At 35.6% G+C, this 27,365-nt stretch overlaps 1 protein-coding gene across 6 annotated transcripts in view; it reads left to right on the top strand.

Annotated features, from left to right (window-relative positions):
- The window catches only part of LOC149792919 (intermembrane lipid transfer protein VPS13A-like), a 345,749-nt gene that overhangs the window by 108,832 nt on the left and 209,552 nt on the right, over window positions 1-27,365 (top strand). For all 6 annotated transcript variants that reach the window (XM_089966749.1, XM_089966747.1, XM_089966746.1 and 3 more), the window contains 7 exons: window positions 2,011-2,167; window positions 5,443-5,531; window positions 12,533-12,794; window positions 17,183-17,299; window positions 18,850-18,953; window positions 22,038-22,205; window positions 23,736-24,043. In XM_089966749.1, the coding sequence (XP_089822875.1) occupies window positions 2,011-2,167; window positions 5,443-5,531; window positions 12,533-12,794; window positions 17,183-17,299; window positions 18,850-18,953; window positions 22,038-22,205; window positions 23,736-24,043 (1,205 nt within the window). The remainder of the gene's footprint in view (window positions 1-2,010; window positions 2,168-5,442; window positions 5,532-12,532; window positions 12,795-17,182; window positions 17,300-18,849; window positions 18,954-22,037; window positions 22,206-23,735; window positions 24,044-27,365) is intronic.

Here is a 27,365-nt window from a genome sequence, read left to right as displayed (position 1 = left end):
TAATTCTACATATCAATTATTGAATTCTGTACATTCATTATATAATGAATTCATTGTATTTATTTATTTATTTATGGAAGTAGGTAGGTAGGTGTTATGTATAGAGTTTCATGAGCACAATCCTGGCTTTAAAGTGCTGAGTAAGTTTTGGTGTTCACAAAAAGATACTCTTTTAAAATGTTTAAGACTTATAAAGTTGCAGAAGAAGCTTATCACACTTGGATGTATGAAATAGGTCAAAATATAAAGGTCAAGATCATTGACTGAGAATAAAAACTGTTTTCCGTAAAAAATAATGGTTCTGCATCACATACTTGGACCAGATATTGAATAAGCCTATTTTAGGGGTCAAAGGGCAAGGTCACTAGGTTAAATTAGAAAAATAGTTTCTAGACAATAACATAATTCTAGATTTAGACCGGGACCAAACATTGTGGATAGTTTGCCTTGGAGTAAGAAAGAAACCTACAATTTGTGTCAAAAGGTCAAAGGTCAGGTTCAGTGTAACCAAGAGGAGGAAATTGACTTCTGCAGAATAATTTAGGTTCTCTACCATATACTATCACAAAAGTTTTTGTGGCTGACTTGCATGTTGGGTAAGAAAGGTGCCTGTTGGTGTCAAATGACCAAAGGTAATATACTGACTGGAAGAAGAAGATTCTTTAAAAAAAATGGCTTTAATACTGGGCTGTGTACCTTGACCGAAATTTGATGATGGCTTGCACTTAAAATTTGGAAGAGGTTTATTGATTTTAAGGTCAAAAGGTCAAAGATCAGTGGATGTAACTTGAAGACAAATGGGTTTTGCAGAGCAACTTTGTTTGAGGAGTAAATTTCTTAAAGAAACTTATAGACTCAGGTGTATTAAGTTTAGAAATCACAGTCATGGTAAGTCTAATGAGAAGATCGTTTTTACACAATAACTTTAGTTGAAGACTACATTATTTGACAAAAGGTCCAGGTTATTGAGACTGATTGGTCAGTAATCTCCAAGTCAACCATGCCCTACGATTTTGTACATAGATGACTATTAAAAATGGGGCAGACAGATTATACATCTTTCAAGCTACTTGTTATTTTGTTGAACTACTTGTTCGTTTGGAGGGATTTATCTTCCTCCAGTTTTTTCTTCTTGGTTTTTACCGTTACAGTTTTTGGAGTTAAGTTCAAATCAGTACTGTGTAGCCAGGATGGTGCCAATCCACTGTTAAATCCTCTGCATCCATACACCTTGGTTTATTTATTTACCTACACTCATGAAAGTTGAGATGTAGATGAATCTCAGAGTACAATAAAAGTCACTGCGACCTAGTTTTCATGTTTGAGTAATCATTATATTTTCCTCTATATCAATCTGTTTTTTGTTGGCTACTCAAATCGGCTTCAGTTGACAGGGTAATTTGTATTTATGACTTACAATTTGTTTTTAATTTTTGCAGTGTTTCCAGAACTCTTAGTTAAAACAATACCAGCTTATGTTAGATTTCATTGTGTGTAAATCTTGAGGTCAGGCTGTTTTTTGTTGGATCTTCAAGTTCACACCATATTTTGTATGGTTTTATTGTATCTATGACCAGTGCCATCTCTTTATTTAGGTTACAAGAGAATATGGTACATTTAATTACAAGAGAATATGGTACATTTCATTTCAAGCACAAAATAATATGGTACATTTAATTACAAGTGCAAGATAATATGGTACATTTAATTACAAGTACAAGAGAATATGGTACATTTAATTACTGGTACATTTAATTTCAAGTACAAGAGAATGTACATTTTATTTCAAGTACAAGAGAATTTGGTACATTTAATTACAAGTACAAGAGAATATGGTATATTTAATTACAGTTCAAGAGAATATGGTACATTTAATTACAGTACAAGAGAATATGGTACATTTAATTTTAATTACAAGTACAAGAGAATATGTTACATTTAATTACAAGTACAAGATAATATGGTACATTTAATTACAAGTACAAGAGAATATGGTACATTTAATTTCAGATCAAGATCATTGTGGCACAGAAAGTGAATAACAAAGCTGTCCCACTGCTGAAACTTGTTATTGACTCCCTAGGCACAGAGATTAAGATGAGATCATTTGACATGTGTGTCTCAGCATATCTTGGGGGAATATACCTGCAGTATTTACAGACAAAAGGTGAGTCTGAAATGTTCAGACATTGTTCTGCAGTACGTGAAACTGAGAGGTGGTCTGAAATGTACGACTTATTGTCCACAACATGTGAAACTGAGAGGTGAGTCTGAAATGCACGACTTATTGTCCACAACATGTGAAACTGAGAGGTGAGTCTGAAATGTATGACTTATTGTCCACAACATGTGAAACTGAGAGGTAAGTCTGAAATGTACGACTTATTGTCCACAACATATGAAACTGAGAGGTGAATCTGAAATGTATGACTTATTGTCCACAACATATTAAACTGAGAGGTGAGTCTGAAATGTCTGCAGCTGGATCAGGCTACAAAAAAATCTGTATTATTTAATTGACTTCATTTTACCAGCTGATTGAAGAGCTGTTTACCTGTTCATTTTGTTTTTACTTTTTTCTGTGAAATTTTTCCAAAAATTTGATTTGATTCAAGATATTGACTCTGCCGATGGCATCTTTCATTTCAGTAATGTGGTTAGCCCGAGATAAGTCCTCTCTATACTTGATAATGTTGAAAGGGGCTAGATCCAAATCATCCATGTCAGTCTTGGCAACCTTGTAGCCTGGAGTTGTAAGGAACTTTGATTTCAGAAAAATCAAGCAGTGGGGATTCATGATCATTTCATTTTGAAAGACTAGATAATCTCAAAATCCTGTATGTGTATGATCATGTTTTCCACTGGTTTCTATTAAAACTTCAGCACTATTGTTCAGTACCATATTTTCACTCATATATCCTGTAGGTTATAAACTATTTTACATACTCATACGGACGGGATATATCATTTCATTTTCACACAGCTGGTAGTCCTAAGCTTATATCTCAATTTATACAGGTATAATTTTTAGTAATTGTGTGATAATGATGTGTAAATGTTTATGATAATCAGACCGACAACAGAAGCACAGGGGCTCGTATCGTTGTTCAGAAGATACCAACCAATCATACATGTACTATATAAACCTATAAGGGAGGACACTTTCTCTTTCTTCTCATGCAATCTATTTAAGAATCAACTCTGTAATTTCAAGCTTCACTTTGCATAGCATAATAAATTTGGTACTGTTATTTTGCTCAGGCATGTATGCCTTACCAGTTTGGCTCAGTCAGTTAAGTTGTATTTTGTTCTAATATCAAAGACTGGAGAGCTTATAAAATGACCTGTTGTCTGTCATCTACTGTCCAGCATTCAAAATCCATTAGCACAAGTGTTTTTACTACTCCACCTAAATTACCAGGAGGATTGACATGAAACTTTCACACACATCCATCTCATGGCCTTGTTTGTCCTAATTGAAAATGGTATTGATCAGGTGGCGCCCGACAGTTTCGCATTTTGCATAGGGTTAGAATTTTAAAGAAAAAGAATTTCCCTGGCTTTCCTCACTGGTTATATGGCTATTTAAAAAGACTTTGTATATCTTAGGTATAATTCAAAGAACTTTTAATTCCCTTTATTTTGGTGTATGATTGATGGGTGTAATATGGGTTATAGTATACAGCTTGGTCTTACTCCAAATGTGCACCTTTCAAAAAACTACTAGCTCCACTTGGTCATTTTCACTTCCTTAACTTCAGAGGTAAATTGTATAAAAAAGAGCTGATAACTTTTTTTACATTTTATATATTTGGTAATTCATTCATTGCACTTTCAGAAGCTGGTATTGTCCAGTCTGGCAAAATTCATTTTCCCTATTTTAATAGCTGCTATGGACAGTGTACTTTAGACTAATTCAGACTGATTTTTTAGCGCAGTGGAGCATTCATTTTAGTTAGCATTGTGCTTAGATCATGTACAGTTTCCAAAAGTACAATATCCAAAGAAATTTCATCCACATTACATTAATGTAGCATATAGGTATGCCAACATTCTCTCCATTGTGCATGTTTTAAATGGAAACAACTTCACCTTACTTACGTTACTCTTTCAAAAGTATATAATAACTGGTGAGCGCCCCCTGAGACATCCAGTATGGCGACCACAGAAGCCGTCTTGAAACTCTTGTTATCCTCCAGAATTGATCAACAATGTCTGATTAGTGCCAGTAAGATGTCCAATATGGCCACCATGATGCCAAAAATCTTGTTATTGCTGCGGCTTCAGAGTGGAAAGTCGTATTGACATGAGTTTTCACCAAAAGACTTCTTTTTATGCCTAGTTGGTCCTAATTGAAAATGGTTCTGCTTGGACATCCAATACAGCGACTAGAATTTCCATCTTGGAATGTTATTGTTTCTCCTTCTGAATGGGATGATCATATCAACATGGGGATTCACTAAAAGACTTCTTATGATGTCTAGTTGGTTCAGAATGACAGTGGTGCTGATATGATCTTCAGTAAAAATCTTGTTACTATGGCAGCAGATGGTCATATTAGCATGAAGTTTTGCCAGAAGTGTCTGGTTTGTCCTAAGTGAAAATGCTACCAATATGGTCTATTTGAAAATCTTATTAATAAAAAATATCATGTTTTCATTAAATGGTCTTATCTTAATTCTTTTTGGACAGTTGAGCAAAAGACTCTTTGTGCTAAAAGTAGTCTGCCCTTCAATCTGTCTGACAGGCTCTTCTGCAGTTAATATGTTCTGAACTGTCACTAATAATAGAAAAACTTAATGTTTTTTAGTAGGGTGGGGTAGAGAAGATGTGGCACAACAAACTATTTTCTGAATAATACACACACACACACACACACACACACACACAAGTTCCTATGTCTGTTTCATGAAAGCTAAGACTTTTGATGTATCTAAGTTTGAATGTGTGTTAATTCGCTGATTTCCCATCTGCATGGTTTCAGTTTCTGATACCTTGGCAAAGCTCATTAGGTCAAGGACAGTCAAGGGTTAGTGTGGACAATATACATGTATTCTGTCCCAACATATTTAAATATTATTTTAGTAAAATTTCAATCCATCAGTATTCTCAATACTTTGATTTAATATTCCTACACCTTGCAGGAAGAGCAGAACATAGTTATTTTGTACAATTTATAATAAATGTTAATTTGTACAAACTATAAGGTTTTTTTGTACAAAATAACATTGTAAAGTTTTAGTTATTTTATACAGGACTCAGTGTACATTATTTAGTTATTTAGTACTAAATGTTGACAAGTTCATGCTATACCCCTGGCATTGGCTGTGGTCAGGCTAACTACAATGTAAAAGGTTTTGTTTTTTCTATTACCTGGCACTAACTCATATATTTGGACTTCATATAAATTTCTTATCATATGAATGTTCAATGCTCTTGCAGCCGCAGAATCTAGGACGGTTGTGAATCTGATAAACACTCCACTGGTAGAAGACAACAATGGAAAATTGCTGATGGTTACATATCTCAAGGTTAGTAGAGGCCTGGACAGCAAGTTAGACCATTTTATTTTCTGACTTACTTATCTCAATTATTTAAGGCTGGGACATCAAGTTAGGCTTTTTTATTTGCTGACTTACTTATCTCAAGGTTATTTAAATCCTGGACAGCAAGTTAGGCCTTTTTATTTGCTGACTTATTTATCTTGAAGTTAGTAAAGGCCTGGACAGCAAGTTAGACCTTTTTATGCATAACCTTGAATGTATGTCCATCTGTTTGTCTGTCTATTTAGTGTTGCACTGGGATCGTCATGGCAGTGAACACTTTTCTTGTACGATTCATATTAGAGTAATCATATCCCTCCATCCATCCATCCATCCATCCTTCCTTCCTTAAGCCATTTGGGGGCTCCTAGTGGCTGAGTGGTGTCTCGGCTTAACCAATGTGCGTATGTGAGAAAGGTTGCCAGTAGCTTCCATGGGTTGTTATTTCATCCCAGGGTCTTCCTGGGTTCATCTTCACCAAATATACTGGTCACCCTGTATATCCTATCATGTGCTGAAAATTAGCATGTAACCCACAAAAACCAAACCTTATAAATTTGGTTTCTACAAGACATCTTGACTTTGAATTGTTGAATTTTAATCCAAGTAATGCCTGTTTTTATTATGTTGCTTTCATCTTCCCTGGGTCTATTACCCAACTGGGGGTTAATTCCCTCTTTTAATGAATAATTTGAGGCATACAAGAAAAAATTACCTGGTTCCAGTCAAATGCCTTAGACACTTAAGTCATTTGGAATATCTTCCTTCTTTCCATTGGAATCAATGGTTATCTTGTTTCTCTAAAGGTTTCTGCTATTTCTGGTGTTTTTGGGGACAATTGCCAACTATCATATCTGTTTCTGTGTTGCATTTGACCTTTTTACCCCCAGCCCTTACATGTGTGACATTATGTCCAAGTCCCTTTTTGTTTATTTCAAGGTTCTTTTACAGCATGCTAGCTAAGCAGTGTTTCAGCATTAATATCCCCTCATTAGTAACCAGTGTTAAGGTAGGTATTACCCTCTACATATTTGTTCCGGTTGTTTCTTTTTATATTTTGCTTTCAGGCTTGCTGTTTATCAGAAGGAGTTGGCAAATTTGGCCTCATGGAGACACTTACCCTACCTGCTTGGCATGTGCTAGGTGGACTGACAAAGATGGATGTTTCTTTTTTGTGCTTTTTCATATGATGAGGAGTGACATCTGGCAGAAAGGGAGTTGCATCATCCTTATCTTCATGTTCGGTAGTCCTCTTTCAACCTTGGGAGTGATCAGTGGCACTTTTGGGTTCATGAAAGTGTGGCAGTACCCATGAGACAGTTCCACTTCAATCTGGTCCTGACTGATCTATGGTCAGGTCACTAGTCACTGTGTGCTAGTCAGCAGGCATTGCAACAAATACCCAACATCAGTTTTCTGGATTTAGGCACCATGCACTTTGCAGGGCCAAAAATGCAAGTTACCCAGTGTATGATGAATGCTGGTCTCAGTTTTAGAAGTCAACCTGAAAAAAAACCCCCAAAACCTTCAACTGTATTTTGACCTTAGAAACTTAAAAGCCAAAAATAGTGACGGTAATCTAAATAAAAAAAAATATAAAAAAATTGAGATTGTGAAAGGCTCTACCCTGACCCCATGAAAAATGCTTTCTTTGTACACAGATTTTTGTTAGGATGGCTTAGTGGTGAAGAAAGAACATTAATTATGCAAATTAAAGACATCTGATCATTTATTCTACCAATCATTTGATATTTTATTTAATTTTTAGTAAATGTCATAATCACCACGGAGATAATCTTGTAACTGCTTTGGGCCTTGAACCTAAAAATAAATATTAAGAAACCCTGAAAAAAAGATAAAACCTAAAATTTCAGAATTTTATTAACTTCTAACTCTGTGGTCACTAGACATATATTTCTCATCACTGACCTCTGGTCATCTGAATGGGCACATGACCCAGATTACTGGTCATCTAGAACTGGTCAATTGTCAGATCACTGGGCATTGCACTTAATCTACAGGTTATTGTCTTTGTTAAACTGGATGTGGTCCCCTGTTAGGATAGGGTCCAAATCAAAATCTTCCTCTTTCCCTATGTTACTGTTCAATCCTAACAGGACTTGGTGACTTGTACCACCAGGGGTAGAGTCAGGAATGCCTCCTTTTTCTTTCATAGCCCCAAATATTAATTACCCATGGTCTTATTGGTTGGTGAACTGGACAGGCCATAGGTCCTCCCCATCTCCCCCTGCTTCATTATCAAATGAAATTGAGGAGGAATACAACTCATCTCCTGCATGAAGAGGTCATCACCAATCTCTTTAAATGAGTGAGAAGGAAAGGGATAGTCCTATTACACCTTGCCATTGAGCTCTAGTGTCTCCATCTCAGTGCCACTCAAATGGTCAGGTGATGAAAGATGAAGAAGTATGAATATGTATTGACATTTGATTTACCACTTCTTCCCTCAAATCTAAGTTTTACTTTGGTGCTCATACACAAGAATCCTCTCCAGTTTGGAGAGAGTTTGGGGTGAATTTAGATAAATCATTGCTTCACCACTCAGCTTTGGTGAAGGGTATAACACAGAATGTAATACAAGGGTAAGAGGCAGCCAGACAGAAAAGGAGTTGGTCTGACACATTTTGTATGCTGCTGCTCCATCGTTCAGTGTCTAGCTACATGTGGATTCCATTGCTTGACCCTTAAGCTACTGCCCTGGATTTGGGAGCATCCCAAGTAGACATATTGATGGGGATCTGGATCCAGAATCACATCTCCATAAGGTCACTTGAAGTTTTGGAGGTCAATGCTAAAACCCTGGTTACCGTAGCTTCACATAGTGATAACTTTGTGGGAGGAGTAACTGACAGTGTCCATCCTGCAGAGACACTGGAACACATTGACCCGATCAACCTCCTTTGGCCATCCTGCAGAGACACTTGTACACATTGACCTGATCATCCTCCTTTGGCCATCCTGCAGAGACACTTGAACACATTGACCCGATCAACCTCCTTTGGCTATCCTGCAGAGACACTTGAACACATTGACCCGATAATCGTCCTTTGGCCATCCTGCACAGACACTTGAACACATTGACCTGACCATCCTCCTTTGGCCATACTGCAGAGACACTTGAACACATTGACCTGATCATCCTCCTTTGGCCATACTGCAGAGACACTTGAACACATTGACCTGATCATCCTCCTTTGGCCATCCTGCAGAGAGATTTGAACAGAATGATCCGATTTACCTCCTTTGGCCACAATGCAGATTTTCTTACATATTTTTAAAGAAAATGACTAATTAGTGTCCACTGTTTATTGCTGTAGAGCATTTATATCCAGTACCCTGAAGTTCTCTTTGGGATCCACATTAGGTTGAAACTCCCATCTTTCTGATTTTATCAAGACTATTCAATTTCAGAGACCAGTCTCACATTCTTTAATGTCTTGATAGAACCTTCAGTGTGTTCTTTGGTCATTGTCTAAATAACCTTATAAAGGCTTGAGTGAGGTTTCATTGTGTTTCATTGTGTTCTTTGGTCATTGTCTAAATAACTTTATGAAGGCTTGAGTGAGGTTTCATTGTGTTCTTTGGTCATTGTCTAAATAACCTTATGAAGGCTTGAGTGAGGTTTCATTTGAAGACCTTACCTTAAAGACAGTCTTCCTTCTTTTTCATCAAGGAGAATTAATGAATTTGATGCCTTTTTTATGGAAGTTGTTTGCTTAAGAATCAATGGCAGCTATAATTCATTCTCCCTTCTTTGCCAATCCAGCTTTCTGATTAAGAATCGTTTGTCTGTGGTAGTCACAGAACAAATGGAAACTCACAGTCTCAATCACATCTGTGCTCAAGACAGTCTCGTCTTTGGCAGGGTTATAATTTTTTATTCAGGATGTATTATGACTCTTTGGTCTTTAAAATAAGTAATAAAAAAGAATGAGAAGCAACAAGCTTTGTAAACTTCAACAAATAATTTATTTCCCTAGAATACAATGTGAAAAATGTAAATTTAAAAAAAAACTTACTTTATTGCGAATTAAATCCCAAATTATCTTTGAATTACAGAAACAAGTCCTAAGAATTAAAGTTCTGAGTAAACTTTAGTGGAAATCCAAAATCCACCTCTGAAAGTGTTGATGTGCATGTAGTGGTCCATATCCTGGTGATGTACCAACAGTCTTTACAATCCAAGAATATGTCTTTTTTTGAAATTTCAGTATAAATTCAAGTATTTTTTTGTCAATAATGTTATTTTGGAAGAGCACTTTGTATTCCCAGAGAAGAATCACTTGAATTAAATAATTTGAAGAAATAAATTCTAGCCCAAATGAACTACTGAACACAACAATAATACAATTGATTCTGCTAAGATCTTAACAGCACAAATTACTAATTTTCAAATAAACAAGATTTGTATATTAAACTAAAATGCAAAAAGAGATCCCGGATAGGGACAAAAGTACATTGTTCTAGAAGGATCTTAGTTATAATTAGAAAGTCCATCACCAAAATCACAATAAAACATGACATTCGTCATGTAGTCTAGCTATTTAAAAAACATCCAATGTCCTTGACTCAGCTTAAGATAATGGTCCTCACTCAATAACAGTTGTTTACATGATTGACACTCATTTTAACAAGGTAAACTACAAGATACGCTGTCACGTTACTCAAAGCAGATAATGAAATAAAAAAGGTAAAAAAAATAACAAAGGAACAATGCAAATTAAATATACGTAACAGATGATCTACATAGACTTCTTTACATTGCCTTAGTGTTTTTCAATTTGGCTGAATCACATGGGCAAGAAATGGCCTAAAAAGCATAAAATTCTCCCTGTCGTTGGTACTTCTGATTGATTTTTTCATGTGGATTAATCTTACTATCAGAAAAGCTGAGTCAGCAAATTAATAATAACAACAAAAGGTTATGTATTACTGCTGTTAAAATCTATTTTTTTTACATAAAAAAATTTCTTCAAATAATACCTACCAGACACTATTATCAAATTTTCCTCCCTCCCAGTTTTGATGTCATTTTAGTCTTGGTCCAGCTCAAAGAAGGATGATATTTTGATTGATAGTAGTAATTAAGTCATCAGACTGGCACCATGTTTATTTTTGGGAATTAACTTTGAACTGGTGTCTTGTGATAGTAAAACTGAAAACAATGTCAGAAGAACAGGTAAGTATTAATTTACCCCTAAAATTTTGTATTTATAGGTTACTGCAGTTGCAGACCTGCCAACCCATATAATTTTGCCTTTAGTCTTATTACCCTTAAAATATGTACTTAAGGCATTAGAGTAAAAACTATGGAAAATTGATTATTGCCAAAAAATCTGGATAATGTTTTGATTTGTGTTTGATTTGGATTCAGGTTTCATATTAGAGTTAGTTAAATTAGTTCAGGAATCAGACTAACTTTAAAGCAGCACCTCAGATGCTTTATACTGCATCTGTTTGTTCATGCAAAGCGTCTGCATGTTCAAGTTGTTGATTATAGAATTTTTAAAAAAATGGCATCCAGCAAGCAATGCATGTTTAAGATGAAAGGGAAAATAAGCCTCTTGAAAAGTGTTAATAATTAACACACAAGAATAAAAAGGGATATTCAGATTCTTGTGAATTAAAGCTGGAAGGGACACAGTTACGTTTATTGGACATCACGTACATATTGTGGTGAGAGATATGATTGCTGTCATCATGTGAAATGGAAAAAGAATTTCCAAGAATTATGTCAAGTTGAGAGATAGCAATAAACCATTGAGCTGCATAGTGTGTGAAACTAAAGTTTGTGCAACATGTAATAGTGTTAAGTAAAGTCTTTGCGTACTTTACAAACTTTCCAGTTGAATATAATGTTTATCGTCGCTACATGTTTCAAATACTGACCTTTTCTAGCTTTTCAATAGCAGTTTATGATATTTTGTTTTACCTTTACTGAAAACTGGTCAGACTTACGGAAGATAATCAACTGCCTTACTAAGACAGACTCATCAGGGTAGGCAGGTCTGCAGTTGTATGGGAAAGTACAAACGAGTTCTTCTGAAAATTACTGCACGACCTTGTGGGGGTGCAGTATTTTTCAGAAAAAAGTGAGTTCATATTTTCCCATATGAACTTTGTCAATGGCTATCACTTGAAGCACTGAAGACACCTATGGGAATTTTGCTAGTTATTCAAAGTTCAAGGTCACAGTGATTAAAATTATTAAAATGATTTCTGCACAGTAGCTTGAATTCTCTGTTGCATATATTAATAAAACTTCAACCTAAAACCATTATTTATTGCTGTCACAGTTCAGATACTAGAAGTTATAAGTGGGAGATCTCACTTGGCAGGATTTTAATAGTGGGCATCTAAAAAGATTTTTTTCTTCTCATAGCTTATCATTTTCATGATTTTATTGATTTTCGTACAATATAAGCATATTTTACTGGTCATACCGTGAAAATATTGTAATTTGGCCAGACATTACCATTAAAGTATATGGAAATTAAATTATATGTCTGATGCTCAGATATGCTGAGATTTTTTCTACTGAATGTAGTTTTCCCCTGTGTCAGGTTAAGACATGACTGAAAGGAAAAGATTCTTCCTTAGTGTAACAGTGGACATCTGATGGAGACAATGTTGAAATGCAGTTGTATGCAATAACTTTTATCATCCTGTCATTACTTGTAGAAATCTTTATCTTTTTGTTCATAAAATACACAGCATTTATCAAAGGGATGTGTGGATACTGTCCTTCAATCAACCTTTTAATACCCTACCACCAAAATCGTAGTGCGTAGAGCATTATCATTGACCTTCCTTCTGTCCATACTTTGTCACAAAGCTGTCTGCATTTAGTTTTCAGGTACTTTGGTGGGGCATCCATGATACATGTACAAATATGTAGTTCATATAAGGAAAGCTCAGTGTTGTTCAACAAGAACTTGCCATATGTAATATAACTTTTCTTCATTCAGGCTAACACTGACAACCCTGAGTTTGCCACCGTGTACAAGAAGACAGAGCAGGACATCAGCATTGTCTTTGCTTCCCTAGAAATTCTTCTCCACCAGGAAGCCATTCTCACTCTGCTTGAGTTTGCCAAAGCACTTCAACTCCCTTCGGCCCCAGGGAGTGGAGGTACTACAACCACTGGCCAAAGTGTGGCTTCTTCACCATTGAAGGGTGACAAGCAAGGCAAGGAAAAGGAAGATACTGAAAAGAAGACTACGACCAAAAGTAAGTACAGTTTTTGATTTTGTTTTGAAATATTTAACCTGATGTGGTATCCAAATTATTCCTGATTTTTTTCCTTATCATTATCATTATCAACTCACCTGGCCAAAGGCCAGATGAGCTTTTGTTTGGCTCTGCATCTGTTATCCACTGTCTGTTCTCTGTCATCCATCCATTTACTGTCCGTTCTCTGTCATCCATCCATCTACTTACTTGTGAACACTCTAGAAGCCTCATTTTCTGGTCATATTTTGATCAGTGTTGATATGGAAGTTTACATTGTCAAGATCATGGATGTGTGATTATTAGTGAAATGATTTTGCATCTGAACAGATTTTGATCAGATTTGGAACATCTGTGCTTGTTCATGAGGTGATCTTGTATCCATTTGATACAATGTATACAATCCAGGGACCATATTCTAGATCAGATTTTGATTAGACTTGGTATGTAAGCTAGTGTCACCATGATATTTGATGATTTTTTGATGTCCACACATATTAATAAAACAAACTTGCATCTGTTTGAGTTTGTGAATGCTCTGGAGGAGTTATTTTTTTTATCTAACCTTATTTTTTTTAACTCTGCTGGTCTAGATCAGAAGAGCTTATGGGATGCTGTATTGTCCATCATCCATTGTATGTTGTCTGGCATCTGGTGTCCTTCCATCCATTAGCAAAAGTTTATTGTTGCTACTCTTCCAAAATTGCTTGGCGGGTTGCCTAGAAACATTACACGCACACATTCATTCCATGGTCTAGTTGGTCCTAAACGAAAATGGTGCTGCTCTGACTTTCAGTATGGCTGCCAAAGTGGCCATCTTGAAACTCTTGTTTTTGCTACTCATCCTGAGTAGATGGTCATATCAACACAGTCTTTTTACTAAAAGACTTTTTATGATGTCTAGTTCTTTTATTACAATGGTGCCTATGAAAAGTCCTATATGGCCACAGTGGTAAAATCTAGAAAATCTTTTTATCTCTACTCCTCCTAAATGGATAGCCATATCAACATGCGATATTTTCAAGAAGACTTGTTGGTGGTAAACGAAAATGGTGTTGATCTGAAGTCCAGTGTGGCCACCATGGTAGCCATCTTGAAAATCTTATTATTGCTATTTATTCCTCCTGGATATTGACCTGGGGTTTTAGCTAAAGTACTAATGATGTCTGGTTAGTGGTTAATGAAAATAATGCTGATTTGATATCCAAGATGGTCACCACAGTGGCAATTATGAAAAAAATCTTGTTATCACTACTTCTCCTTCATGGATGATCACATCATCATGGGGTTCTACCGAGAGACTTCCTGTGATATCTAGTTAGTTCTAAATGAAAATGGTGCTGATCTGAAGTCCAGTATGGCCACCATGTCAAAATCTAGTTATTGCTACTCCTGAATGGCAATATCAACATGGGGTTTTCACTAAAAGACTTCTTATGATGTTAGCTGGTCCTAAATAAAAATGGTGCCAATATGACATCCAAGATGGCTGCCATGTCCAAAATTATTTTATCCCAACTCTGCTTGAAATGAAAGTCATATTAACATGCAGTTATCACTAGAAAACTTCTTTTGAAGGTCTTAAATGCTGATCATTCAACAGAAAGTCCCATTTGGCCCTCATGGCAGCCATCTTGAAATTCTTGTTATTGCTACTCCTCCGGAATGGAAAGGCATATCTTGAAAATATGTTATTTCTACTCCTTTCCAACTCAATGGTTATATCAACATTTGTTTTCACCAGTAGACTTCTTATGATGCCTGGCTAGTTATATATCCAGTATGACTCATTAAAACCTTGTTTTCACTCCTCATCTTATTCTCTCCCTTGAATGGATGATGTTATTACATTGGGTTTTCACCAAAAGGCTTTTAGTGATGTCCACTTTGTTCTAACTGAAAATGGTGCCAAGGTGGCATCCATTGTGTGTACATTGGAAGCTAATTTGAAGATCTTGTTATTGCTTAAGAATATCAGAGATGGTTTAAACACTCAGCAGTTAACTGGAAGAAATTGTCTTATTTTGAATTCTTGGAAATTATTTTCGCATAGAAGAGTGGCTGTCCTTGTTATGATGGAAACAAGTTCTCTGATGTCTTTCAGATGAGTAGTGTTTTCATAAAAATTCTTTATCATTGTGATCATTCCATTTTCTTGTGTTCCATTTGATGAGTATAGTCTTATACAAATATCCCTGTGATATCTATCTTTTTGTTAAATATCAACAGATGAGTATAGTCTTATACAATTATCCCTGTGATATCCATCTTTTTGTTAAATATCAACAGATGAGTATAGTCTTATACAATTATCCCTGTGATATTTATCTTTTTGTTACATATCAACAGATGAGTATAGTCTTATACAATTATCCCTGTGATATCCACCTTTTTATATATCAACAGATGAGTATAGTCTTATACAATTATCCCTGTGATATTTATCTTTTTGTTAAATATCAACAGATGAGTATAGTCTTATACAATTATCCCTGTGATATCCATCTTTTTGTTAAATATCAACAGATGAGTATAGTCTTATACAATTATCCCTGTGATATCCATCTTTTTGTTAAATATCAACAGATGAGTATAGTCTTATACAATTATCCCTGTGATATCCATCTTTTTGTTAAATATCAACAGATGAGTATAGTCTTATACAATTATCCCTGTGATATCCATCTTTTTGTTAAATATCAACAGATGAGTATAGTCTTATACAATTATCCCTGTGATATTTATCTTTTTGTTAAATATCAACAGATGAGTATAGTCTTATACAATTATCCCTGTGATATTTATCTTTTTGTTACATATCAACAGATGAGTATAGTCTTATACAATTATCCCAGTGATATTTATCTTTTTGTTAAATATCAACAGATGAATATAGTCTTATACAATTATCCCTGTGATATTTATCTTTTTGTTAAATATCAACAGATGAGTATAGTCTTACACAATTATCCCTGTGATATTTATCTTTTTGTTACATATCAACTGATGAGAGACAAAAGTCAGAATCAAAATTCATAGTAAAACTAACAGCTGTTTGATTGTATTTTAGACCTGACTTTCATCTTGAAATATACCGCTCTGGTTACCTAAGTGGTTAGAGCATCCACTTTGGATGCAGGAAGTTGTTGGTTCAAACCCCGACCAAGTCAGACCAAAGACTTATAAAAATGATACATACTAGCAGCTGGCGCTCAGCATTAAAAGGTTAGGACTGGTTGGCCTGATGTCAGAATAATGTGACTGGGTGGGATATGATGTTGCATGTCTGTGGCATGATACCCCTGTGCTAGACACCACCATAAACTGCCACACAGCAGACATCATAGCAATATGACTAAAATTGTTTAAGCTACCTTAAAATCTGAATCACACACACTCATCTTGTAAAAGCCGCATGTGGTTAGCATGTCCGCTACATTGTGGGTTTGCCAATGCGAGTATTCAAGAAAACTTGCTTGTGGGTCAGTGTCTTCTTTTGAGTCTTCCCAGGTTCTTTCTATGACAGCTATACAGGCTGCCATAGTTTCTCTTGTGTTGAAAAATGGCCTTAAACCCACAAAACAAAAACATACAAAGTTAATTATAATTTTGTAGATAATTATATTCATAAAACTTGCTTGTTAAATACTAATGAATTATTAGGATCTTGTGTTCCTATGCAAGACATTTTACTTGCAGAACAGAAGTGCCTGTTAGGTGAAGTAACAAAGTGGCCTTGGCCCAACCCAAAACAAAATTTTGTTGAGCATCTCTGATGCACACCAATGTCATTGCTCAACAAAAATGAACTAAAGCTTTAAAAGCTTGCTTAGCTCAGTCAGCCCAGAAATCTTTGATTTGTTCCGACTTTAACTTGCGTGCTGTACTACTAAAAGCATCTCTGATGCTCACTAAAAATTAATTGTTGTGGGGTTTAACGCCATTTTTCAGCACACGATAGGCTATACATGGTGGCCAGTATTAATGGTGGAGGAAGAACCCGGGAATACCCCCGGAAAGAACCACGACCCATGAGAAGCTGCTGGCAAGCTTTCTCACATACCAACATTGGCCAAATCCATGACTCGACCTCATGCAGACAGAGGTGAGATGGCAGTGATCCATAATGGAGAGCGCTTTAGACCACTCGGGCCCCCGGTCTGGGAAAGATTACAAAGGACACCTGCATTAACAGACATAACAGCAATATGCTCCAAGGTCTTTTTCCCCACTACAGTTTTAAAATGTGTCTTAAGTTGTATTTACAAGCTGACATAGGTGATTAAAATGTTGTATAGATGAAGTGATATTATGGTAATGTATAGATGAAGCAATATAATGGTGATTTTTCAGTGAATGACCACAATATTTTGTTGTAATTTTTTCAGAGAAAAGCAGAGTGAAGGACCCAGATATAATAGATATCAAAGTGAATGCCACATTGAGTATGTTTGGAGTGTCTGTATGCACAGAGAAGACCATGCTTACAAATATTCAGATAAAGGGTAAGTTTCAGGGGTTGACCAATCTGAATAACTTTGTCTGACAATAGTTTAATTGCATGATTCATGCTTATTTCTTGAAGATGGTGCCAAAATATCCAGCCAAATGCATATATTTTCAAGCCCCATTTTTGTTTACTTGATTTAATCTCCTTATATTTAGAAAATTGCCCCATTTTTACAGTTGGAGGGAGAAATTCCCCCCAGACCACACACATGGACACACACACGCACACACATGCATGCATGCACACCCCCACCCCCACAGAGTTATAGAATACACACTGGTAGCAGATTCTTCTCCAGCACCTTTGCAGTCAATATCATCAAAAGTTGGTGCTTCAGAAAAAAAATATTTTTCACTGTAATATATAATTAGCAATTAGCATTAATTAGTGCAGTAGCCATATATTTATGGATGACATCACCTGGCTGTGTATGCAGGAACCATATATTTATGGTCAAACATCACTTAGCTCTGTGTGCAGGTACCTTATTTTTATGGCACAGGACAGAGACATCTACGGATGTCCATTCGAGGCCAATCATTAATAGTGTGCTAATAATAACAGGGAGGTAGCATATGTAATTGTCTCGAAGATCACGGCTCTGCATCACTGTAACAGAACATCAGTGAAACAAATATTCAAACCGACTTATTTACCCAGGAAAGTCTGTTGTCAGCAGTGGACGTTGATGTAAACAATATGGTGGCTGTTAAGTAGTTACAGTCTCGCAGCTGTCTCATACCCAGCTGGCGCTGATTACTGTATATATATATATGGGATAGTCCAAATTAGAAATAAAGTTTGTTAGGGCTTTGTGTGGAGGTAAAAACAGCAATATGCAGAGTTTTCCAGATTTGAGAATTAATTTTCTGCAGGAATATACCATGTGTTGATATGAAAGTACTCTGACATTATCACATGTTGATAAATACGTGCTATGACATGGCCATCCCATTCATTAACAACTTTAAAGTTCCACTAAATTGAACTTAAACTATATAGTAGCTAAGTTTATCAACAAGTCTGTCATGTACAGAACCTTTTCTTATACTGGGTGATACATTGTATCATCAAGAGTGAGATCTGTACTAGCTTGAAAGGGAACAACCATTCATATTATAGGTGTGTCGGGTGTTGACTCCAACATATTCCTTCCTTGCCTATCATTTAAAAAAAATAAAAATCACAATATTTGTATCACATAAAGCTCATTTTGCAGATATTAGGTGTAGTCTTTTACTATGAGGAAATTGTCATTAGTCATGGACGTTGTGGCAATGGAGGCATGCATGTATGCACCCTCAAGTCTGGATTTTAATAGAATGCAAGTCATAAAATGCTAATCCGATTCCTGTATTAATACTTTGTCTGTTTTAAATATTTCAATACATATTTGTACAATAAGTAAAGCCTATTAAGCATTTGTAAAATTTATAATAATGGCATTACACCATGATCCTAAATTTTATTTTCAAAATCCAAAAATGGTCAGATCATCAAATGTTTAGAAAATTAAGATGCATACAGAGTTTCTTTTCATTGCAGGAATAAATGCAGGAGTAACTCTCCAGTCAGATAAAACATTGGTGACAGTGCAGTTGAAAGACATGACAGTGTTGGATCCCAGCGCCTTAACTCAGTATCCCAAAGTAAGGGAAATGCCTTTCTTTTACATTTTTACCATATATACTTGTGAATATGTTGAGTACAGAATAAGGAATGTGCCTGTCATTGACACATTTACCACATATGCTCTTGGATGTGTCATGTGCCACCGTAAACAACATGGACAGTGATCTGCCTTTGCATAGTGTGCTTGTAGATTAGGGTCTATGTTGTTTGTTGACTACTCCTAACAAACCCAGATCAGAGTCTCAGTTGTTTGTTGACTACTACTAACAAACCCAGATCTGGGTTTATGTTGTTTGATGACTACTCCTAACAAACCCAGATGAGGGTCTATATTGTTTGTTGACTGCTCCTAACAAACCCAGATCAGTGTCTGTGTTGTTTGTTGACTACTTGTAACAAACCCAGCTCAGGGTCAGTGTAGTTTGTTGACTGCTTCTAACAGCCATAGAATATGTGAGTTGAGGTTTGGTTAGCTTTTAAAATTGCTATGTTTCCTTAACGCCTTGATGGATTATGTTCATTCTTGGGATGAATCATTACGAAGGTAAGAAAATTAATTCCACATCATGCGTGCTTAAATCTTTGACCATGTGGTCAGGGTCAGATACTTTATATCAATGCCTTGATTATGGGCTTGACAAGCAGCTCTAGACATATTTTGTGCAAACACTGCTTGCAGTTAGTAATGCATCTTAATTTAGTACTCTCCATCTGTCCTGGCGTATATATCTTTCCATGATCTGTACGGGGACATTCATTTGGACAAGTATTCGAAAAGCACTTGACATGGACAAAAGAAATTTGTCATGTATTTTGTATGCATTAGTGGATGACCTAGTCCTATACTGCAATATCTTTTCATGCCAGAAAATGTACCTCCACTAAAAATTAATTTTTTAAATTTTTAGTTTTTTAAAATAATTTTTTTATGGGGAGAGGGGGAGTGATAGGGTCAGCAAAAAAGCCCAGGGATGGTTGGCCAACTGGAAATACATTTTTGGGGGGCCTAAGGTCTGCAGGTACTTTACAAACTTTTGAGTTAAACATATTATTTACCATTGCTGCATCAGACTGATCACATACCTTTCAAATGAATGTTTTCTAACTTGACAATAGCAGTATATGATAATGTACTAAAAATTTATCTGTTTTAAGAAAAAATATTGACTGTGTTACTCCGAAGGTCGTGGTAGGGTTGGCAGGTCTGTAATTGGACAGCATGTGACATTTATTATAATAGAGCTTGACTTGTCAAATACTTTAGGATATTCTTTGATTATTCTATTGGCCTGCTAAATGACATAAGTACTCAAAATATTATATCTAATTTTGTATAGGTTAGTTTGATTTGGTGTTTTACAGCAGTTAGACATAATTGTTCAGGTTAGTTTGATTTGGTGTTTTACAGCAGTTAGACATAATTGTTCAGGTTTGTTTGATTTGGTGTTTTACAGCAGTTAGACATAATTGTTCAGGTTAGTTTGATTTGGTGTTTTACAGCAGTTAGACAGATTATTTAGTTTAAATGCATTTATACCTTATCCAGGGACATGCCAAGGATGCTGACTTTGTCTGATTCAGTGGCAGGATTCGAACCCATGTCCTTTTGATTACAATCTCAGCATGCTAACCACTGAGCCACCAGTTTTTTCAGTCTCCATTAGTCACCTCTTGTGATGTACAGGATGATATATAGGGCCTGTCCTACATCTCCAATCCTGCAGAGTGTTTTTGAGCTTGAGTTTTGTGTTTACAAAAGCTTCAAGAATATGGGTCACTGATTATATTTGAGGAGCATTCGAGAAATTTTTCTATTTTCTTTACACACTTGTTAATTATTTTCTTTGGCAAAAACTTTGTTAGCTTGATAAAACAAAATGCTTGAGCTAGATTAACAAAATTGGTAGGCATATTTGTATTGATATGTAGGTGACCTGAGTTGATTTTCATGCTATTATAACAATGTTATAATGTTTCGGATATGTGTTTACACTTTTTGGACATTTTGTCTGCAGTGGAGGACATGCATGTTTTACTAACACAAATCTTGTTTTAATATTATGGTTGGGATAGTGTATTTCTTCACTCTGTAAGGAGACAACAGTCTAAGTAACCGTTTTATTTTCATGACTTTGAATCATGATAGTGTGAAATTTTGTTTACTGGGGCCCTGTGTGGCACTCATTTTTTCAGATCACTGACATGATCACATCAGTCAGTGTGGGTTCAAGTTTTGGGCTTGGTCAGTTTGGGTAAATGAGAAGGCTTGCCAGTAGCTTCTCGTGGGTTTGTGTGTGTTCCCGAGTTCTTCCTCCACCAGTGTTAAGTATCATTAATTTGTATCGTGTGATTGACTTTTGATTAACTTTTGTCCATAATTAGGAGTAGGAGTTTGTACCTTAATGACTAATGTTTTTTTTTTTTGTAACATATTACAGAACTAATTTTCATCTCAGATTATTATATTTTAAGATTATTATTATTATTTGTCATGTAAGCATGCTTACATGTATTTCAGTTAAGGACATTGGCTTTTCCTTGGGAATTCTGGAACTGCTTTATGTTTTCCATGTTCTTTGTTAAAATTTAAGTTAAAGACCTGATCTTGCTGACATTTTAGAATGATCTAGAAATGAACTTTTGACTCTCATCCTGGTCCTTTTATTGTGTTTTTACATAAAGGTTGTTTATATTAGACTTGCTTATTCCTTTCTTAACACCTGAAGCATAATCAGTCGTTCAGTTTTGTCCAGTTTTAATTTGAGAGGATTTATTTGTTAAAATTATTCATTAGAATTACAAAGCGCTCATTAATACTTTCTGACTAAATTATTAATGATTAGTATATATTTTTGTAAATTTTATTTTTCTTTACCCTGGGGAAAAAAAGGTGCTAGGATCAGGACTGAAAAACAAAGACAGTCGGCTGACTGGAAACGTACATTTTTTTTGGACGTCATTAATCATTCATTATAACCACTGTGCAGAGATGGATCATAGCCTATACATGTAATCAGGTTCATATGAAATTGGACAGACAGAGCATAGTTTCGTCCCCTTTGACATAAAATTATAATGTACAATTAATTCTGGATTTTCAGATTCTGCAGATTGAAGGTACAGAAGTTCTCAATCTCAATTTGGCAATGTACAATGATGGGATGGCTGATGAGAAATACTCGGACATGTCCTGTGTAGACCTGGCTGTTACTGTGAACTTAGGTCGCATCAAAGTTGTCTTCCTCAACAAGTTTGTTATGGACCTGCTTGTAAGTACTTCATTTGGAAGCTTATTTTTATGACAGAAGACATTAGATCATTCACCTGAGACTGTGGATGGTATTAGTGGCTTTTAGTACGTCAATAATGTTATTGATTTGTTATTATTAATTATATGTGTTCTAAGTAATCTGGTCATTTGTTATCTTGATGTGATGGTCTCTGTGGTAAAAGAAATTTGTGAACTTGGAGGAGACCACCAGTCTTAAATAAACAGCTATTTACTTTTGTTCGTGCAAAGAAAATTAAAACAAATAAAAGTTTTTTTTTTTTTTTAAAACAGACTAAGGACCAAACCCTGGAAAACAAATTTACCCAGCAAATTTGTTTCCTCTGTTTGTCCTTGTAGAATCATAATTCCAGTTCAGGGTCATAGACAATACATTTGTTGATGTTGCTGTAGTCAACTTGTACCATTATATGTTCATTATGATGTATACAAAAATAGGCAATAGTGACTGTATGACTCAGTATCCCTTTTGTTGCCTGTCGATGGAAGCTTCATATTTTCTTTAGGTGAATGCATCTAGTTGTATTTTTTTTTATATACAACGGAAAATCATGTGATAACATCCATCATAGTACTATGATACTATGACACATTTCGATGAAAAGGGATGGCTTTCTTCAGTTTGAAAACCTGTCACATATTCATAGTATTTTGTTAAAGATATCTGTGTAGTGGACTAGTCCATACTTTAAAAAATTATGCTAGCTGTTCAGTGATTTTCTACGGCTCAGTTATGTTGGAAGAAAGGGATCTTTTTAAACTTCAAAAAATAACTGATCAGAAATTGACAAAATGAAATAGCACTTTACCAATTGAAAAGAATGCAGTCAGATTGAGCATTCGTCATGCATAACTTGGACTTTATGATCAGTCAGTGAAAGTTAGACATGTAGACAAGTTTAAGTGAGTGTTCTATAAATAATTTGTTAGTATGCTTTGTGTTTGTGTTCTGGTGCTAATCCACATGGATTTTGCCCATACATGTGAAAAAATTTAACTAGCAGCAGGCCCATATTAATATAAAAAATAAATGTTCATTTTTCATACAGTAACCTGTAACTATGGCATCCACATTATGTGTGGCAGATCTGGGTCTGTGTAATTTGCAGTTGGACTCAACTTACAAGCATGTATATACTGTAACTATAAGTACAATGTATATGGCTAGAATCAGGTGTGAAAATAGAAATGTTTGGTCTGTTTATAACTGATTTTAATGTTTGCATTTCAAAACAAAGAGTTGAAGAAAAAAAAATTAAACCCCCAAATTTTTTTGTAGCTTCTGCACGTCATTATTTCTTGATGCGTAATACCTTGAGATTGACATCTTATCACTGTTTGCTTATCGAATTTGGTGTCAAATGAAAAGTCTTGGCTGTTTAATTTCATGTATGTACGCCTGTCTTAAACTGAGAAAATAATTTGCTTGTGAGAAATGAGGGCAACAGTGGTAAATTGTTTCTTAGAGATATATAGAATTGTTGAGCTGAAATACACCGCAATATTTCAGGACTTTCTGAACCATTTCCAAGCTGCGCAGAAGCATATCATGGAAGCTGGAGAAGTGGCTGCTCAGATGTCTAGAGAAGTAGTACAAAACTTTCAGGAGAAGGCCAGCAGACTTTCACTGAATGTTCAGATGAAGGCCCCGGTTATTATAGTACCTCAGAACTCTCAGTCCACCAATGTGCTTTTTGCTGACTTTGGACATCTGTATGTGAGGAACAGCTTTGAGTTGGCGAGAAAGGTGTCAGCTAGTGGTGTCCCAGCAGTTTTAGAAAAGATGAAAGTTGAGCTGACTGATTTGAAACTGTCGAGGTAAATACTTACTATGATCCACTGAAACTAAATGTTGATCATTTTTATCATCACAATTATTATTGTTATCATAATTATCATTATTGTTATCATTGCCACCACCACCACTACCTTGATGAACATCATCATCATCATCATTTAACCGCCACCTTAGTAATGTGGACAGGAAATAGAATTTAGTTGATTGTTTAGAAAGCCAGACATTGTAGTGCAGTCCTTGTTTGCCACACTTAAAATGGATTTCCAGACTGTTTAATTCCAGAGTTATACTGCAGCCCTCACCTTCCAATATCTGCCAGCAAAAATAATTTGGAGAAAAATACAAAATTTCCTTCACCAGTTGTTTCTCCAAGGCTTTAACATCATCCTTCTGTCATGTAATAATGATTTTAAGCAATAATTGCTTTTGGTGTATTCTTAACACTTTCAGCTAATGTAATGATTCTGAAAAGACATTTGAAGTCTGGAAATTTATCCCCTCCAAAAGTTAATGATTTTGTGGTAAGATACCCTGTCAAATAAATTTTTCAAATTTAGTTTTCATATTAACAGTTATTATTGGCTTTCATTTGAGATCAGTATAATTTAGAAAATTGTTTAAATTTTGTTGAAGTATACTATTAAAAAAGCAACATTATCATCTTTTTGGGGCAATATGAATATTTCTTAAATAATGGAAATGTATAAAATGAAACACTTAATTGACTTTGAACTTTTTAATAAATAGTCACTGGTATGCTGAGAAGGTAGTAAGATGAGTGTTCTCCCTTGGATAGAGGGACATCTGATCTATTGACGGTTACTACTTCTGCTCATGCTGTTACAAGAGACCTTGCAGAGGTCTTTGACTTTGTGCCTTTTCACCAGTTTGAATGATAATGTGCCATATTTAATTGTGTGTGCTGTGGTCATTAGTACTTACAGTCCATAACAGTACTTGCCTTGTTTTTGTAAGTCATATCTTGTAAATGATTTTTTTATTCCTTGTGATAGGATTCATTCTGTAATTGTTCTCTTGCATTTAACTCATTTGATTCTACCACAGAAGTGGGCTCTGGGTTGCTGTGTGGACTAAAACACTTGCCTTTACTGATCACTGTCATCTCACCTCTGTCATGGTTTCAAGTCTCAGGTTTGGCCAATGTGGGTATGTGAGAAAGCTTTCAGCAGCTTCCCTTGGGTCTCCAGTTCTTAACAGGGTTTTCCCTGGGCCTTCATCTGCCAGTTATACTGGCTGCCATATATAGCCTATCTTTTGCTGAGAAATGGCATTAAACCCCAAAACAGCAACAACAATCTACCTTAGAAAAACCTTCATCTTCTGCTTCATTTTTAATATTTGTTGATGAAATTTTCAAGTCTTGTAGCGCTCAAGACACTGAGTTTAATCAATGAATTTAATAAAATTAAGTCCCCAAGTATTTGGGTACAGCTGTTTGGCATTACTATGTAATTTAATTAAATACAGCCAGCAAGTTTTTGGTACAGCTGTTTGGAATTGCAGTGTAATTTAATGAATTCAGTCCCCAAGTTTTGGGTACAGCTGTTTGGAATTGCAATGTAGTTTAATGAATTCAGTCCCCAAGTTTTTGGTACAGCTGTTTGGAATTGCAATGTAGTTTAATGAATTCAGTCCCCTCAAGTTTTTGCTACAGCTGTTTGGAATTACAGTGTAATTTAATGAATTCAGTCCCCAAATTTTTGGTTCAACTGTTTCGAACTACAATGTAATTTAATGAATTCAGTCCCCAAGGTCTTGGTTTCTGCTGTTTGGAATTACAATGTAATTTAATGAATTCAGTTCCCAAGTTTTTGGTACAGCTGTTTGGAATTACTATATAATTTAATGAAATTTATCTGCAATTTTTTGGTACAGCTGTTTGGAATTACTATATAATTTAATGAAATTCAGCCCCCTCTCTTCCATGTATACATAGCCCTGATTCCAGATATGTATGGTGTCCAGCATGTATGGCATTGGATTTGATTAACCAGTCTCTCACAACATCCCATACTTGACCTATAGAAGCATTATGGACGGGCACTGATCAAGCCCATCACTAATCCCAGTGCTGTCCAGTACTGGACACAGTGACTTTTCACCAACAGACAATTGGAACATGTCTTGAACCTTTGATGGTTTGCAAAGTGAATGTATAGGGACCAGCACAGAAGCATGGGAATGCAAAAGTTGTCTATTCCTGATTGCTCCCTTTAAGTGGTAAAAATGGAGCATTAAACTCCTAAGTCTAGTGGCAGAGGTTCCCAGGAGAATTCTGCATTCTTTTTGCTAAAACTGTTGCACATGGAAACTTTTAATCCAAATTCAGACATGTTAAATGTGCCTAACTGGTTCTTGTCAAACAGACCCTTAGAAAGAAACTATTCTTTGAAAAAGTGGTTGACAGAATTGCTTTGGCAAGAAAGCATTTGAAAGGAAGAAAGTTTTCTTCCAATAGTCTGAAGAGAAAAAAAAACCTAAGTTCGACAGATAGCTAAGTTCCAGTGTTATTATGAGAAAAAGTTCTGATCACAAGCAAAGACTAACATTCATAATTTCATACACGGAGAACATAAGCCAAAATATAAATCACTTCAACATTCTGACCAGTTTGTCCAAATGGAATTTACCATGGGTTCTGACATGGATGAACAAGGCACCCATTAAACCATTGTTGAGTATTTCTCTGATTCACTTTACATACAAGACCTTCTTCCTAGTCATGCAGGCTTCAGGAGGCAGAATCAGTAAGATTCATGCCTTAGCAGTCAATCCAAACTATCTGTACTTTCATTATGATGGTTTGGCCTATCTTTATTGCTAAAATCATGCTCCCACTTTTGATAAATTAATTTCTGTCCTGAACTTGCTATCATCTTTAGACACTTTTTCCTAAGAACATCTGCAGGACCATTCCAGGCACTGAAGTGGTACATGAAGTGGACTGAACTGGTTAGAAAAGGAGAAAATTGCATTTGTTCTTTGTGTCTAGATAAGAGATGATGTTTTTGCTCCAGCTTTGTTGCCTTGTATCAGTTGGGTTATTACCTCAGTCTGCAGGGAACAAACCCATGACCAGATGAATTTCATGTGATATATTGAATCAGTCTGCAGGGAACACACCCATGACCAGATGGACTTCATGTGATATATTGAATGAGTCTGCAGGGATTACACCCAAGACTAGATGGACTTCATGTGATATATTGAATGAGTCTGCAGGGAACACACCCATGACCAGATGGACTTCATGTAATATATTGAATGAGTCTGCAGGGAACAAACCCATGACCAGGTTAACTTCATGTGATATATTGGCTC

The sequence above is a fragment of the Sinohyriopsis cumingii genome, chromosome 8, assembly GCF_028554795.1.
Source record: "Sinohyriopsis cumingii isolate HCF-2022 chromosome 8, ASM2855479v2, whole genome shotgun sequence".
NCBI classification, from domain to species: Eukaryota; Metazoa; Mollusca; class Bivalvia; order Unionida; family Unionidae; genus Sinohyriopsis; species Sinohyriopsis cumingii.
The sequence above is the reverse complement of the archived record's forward strand: the minus strand, read 5'-3'. Positions and strand labels throughout refer to the sequence as shown.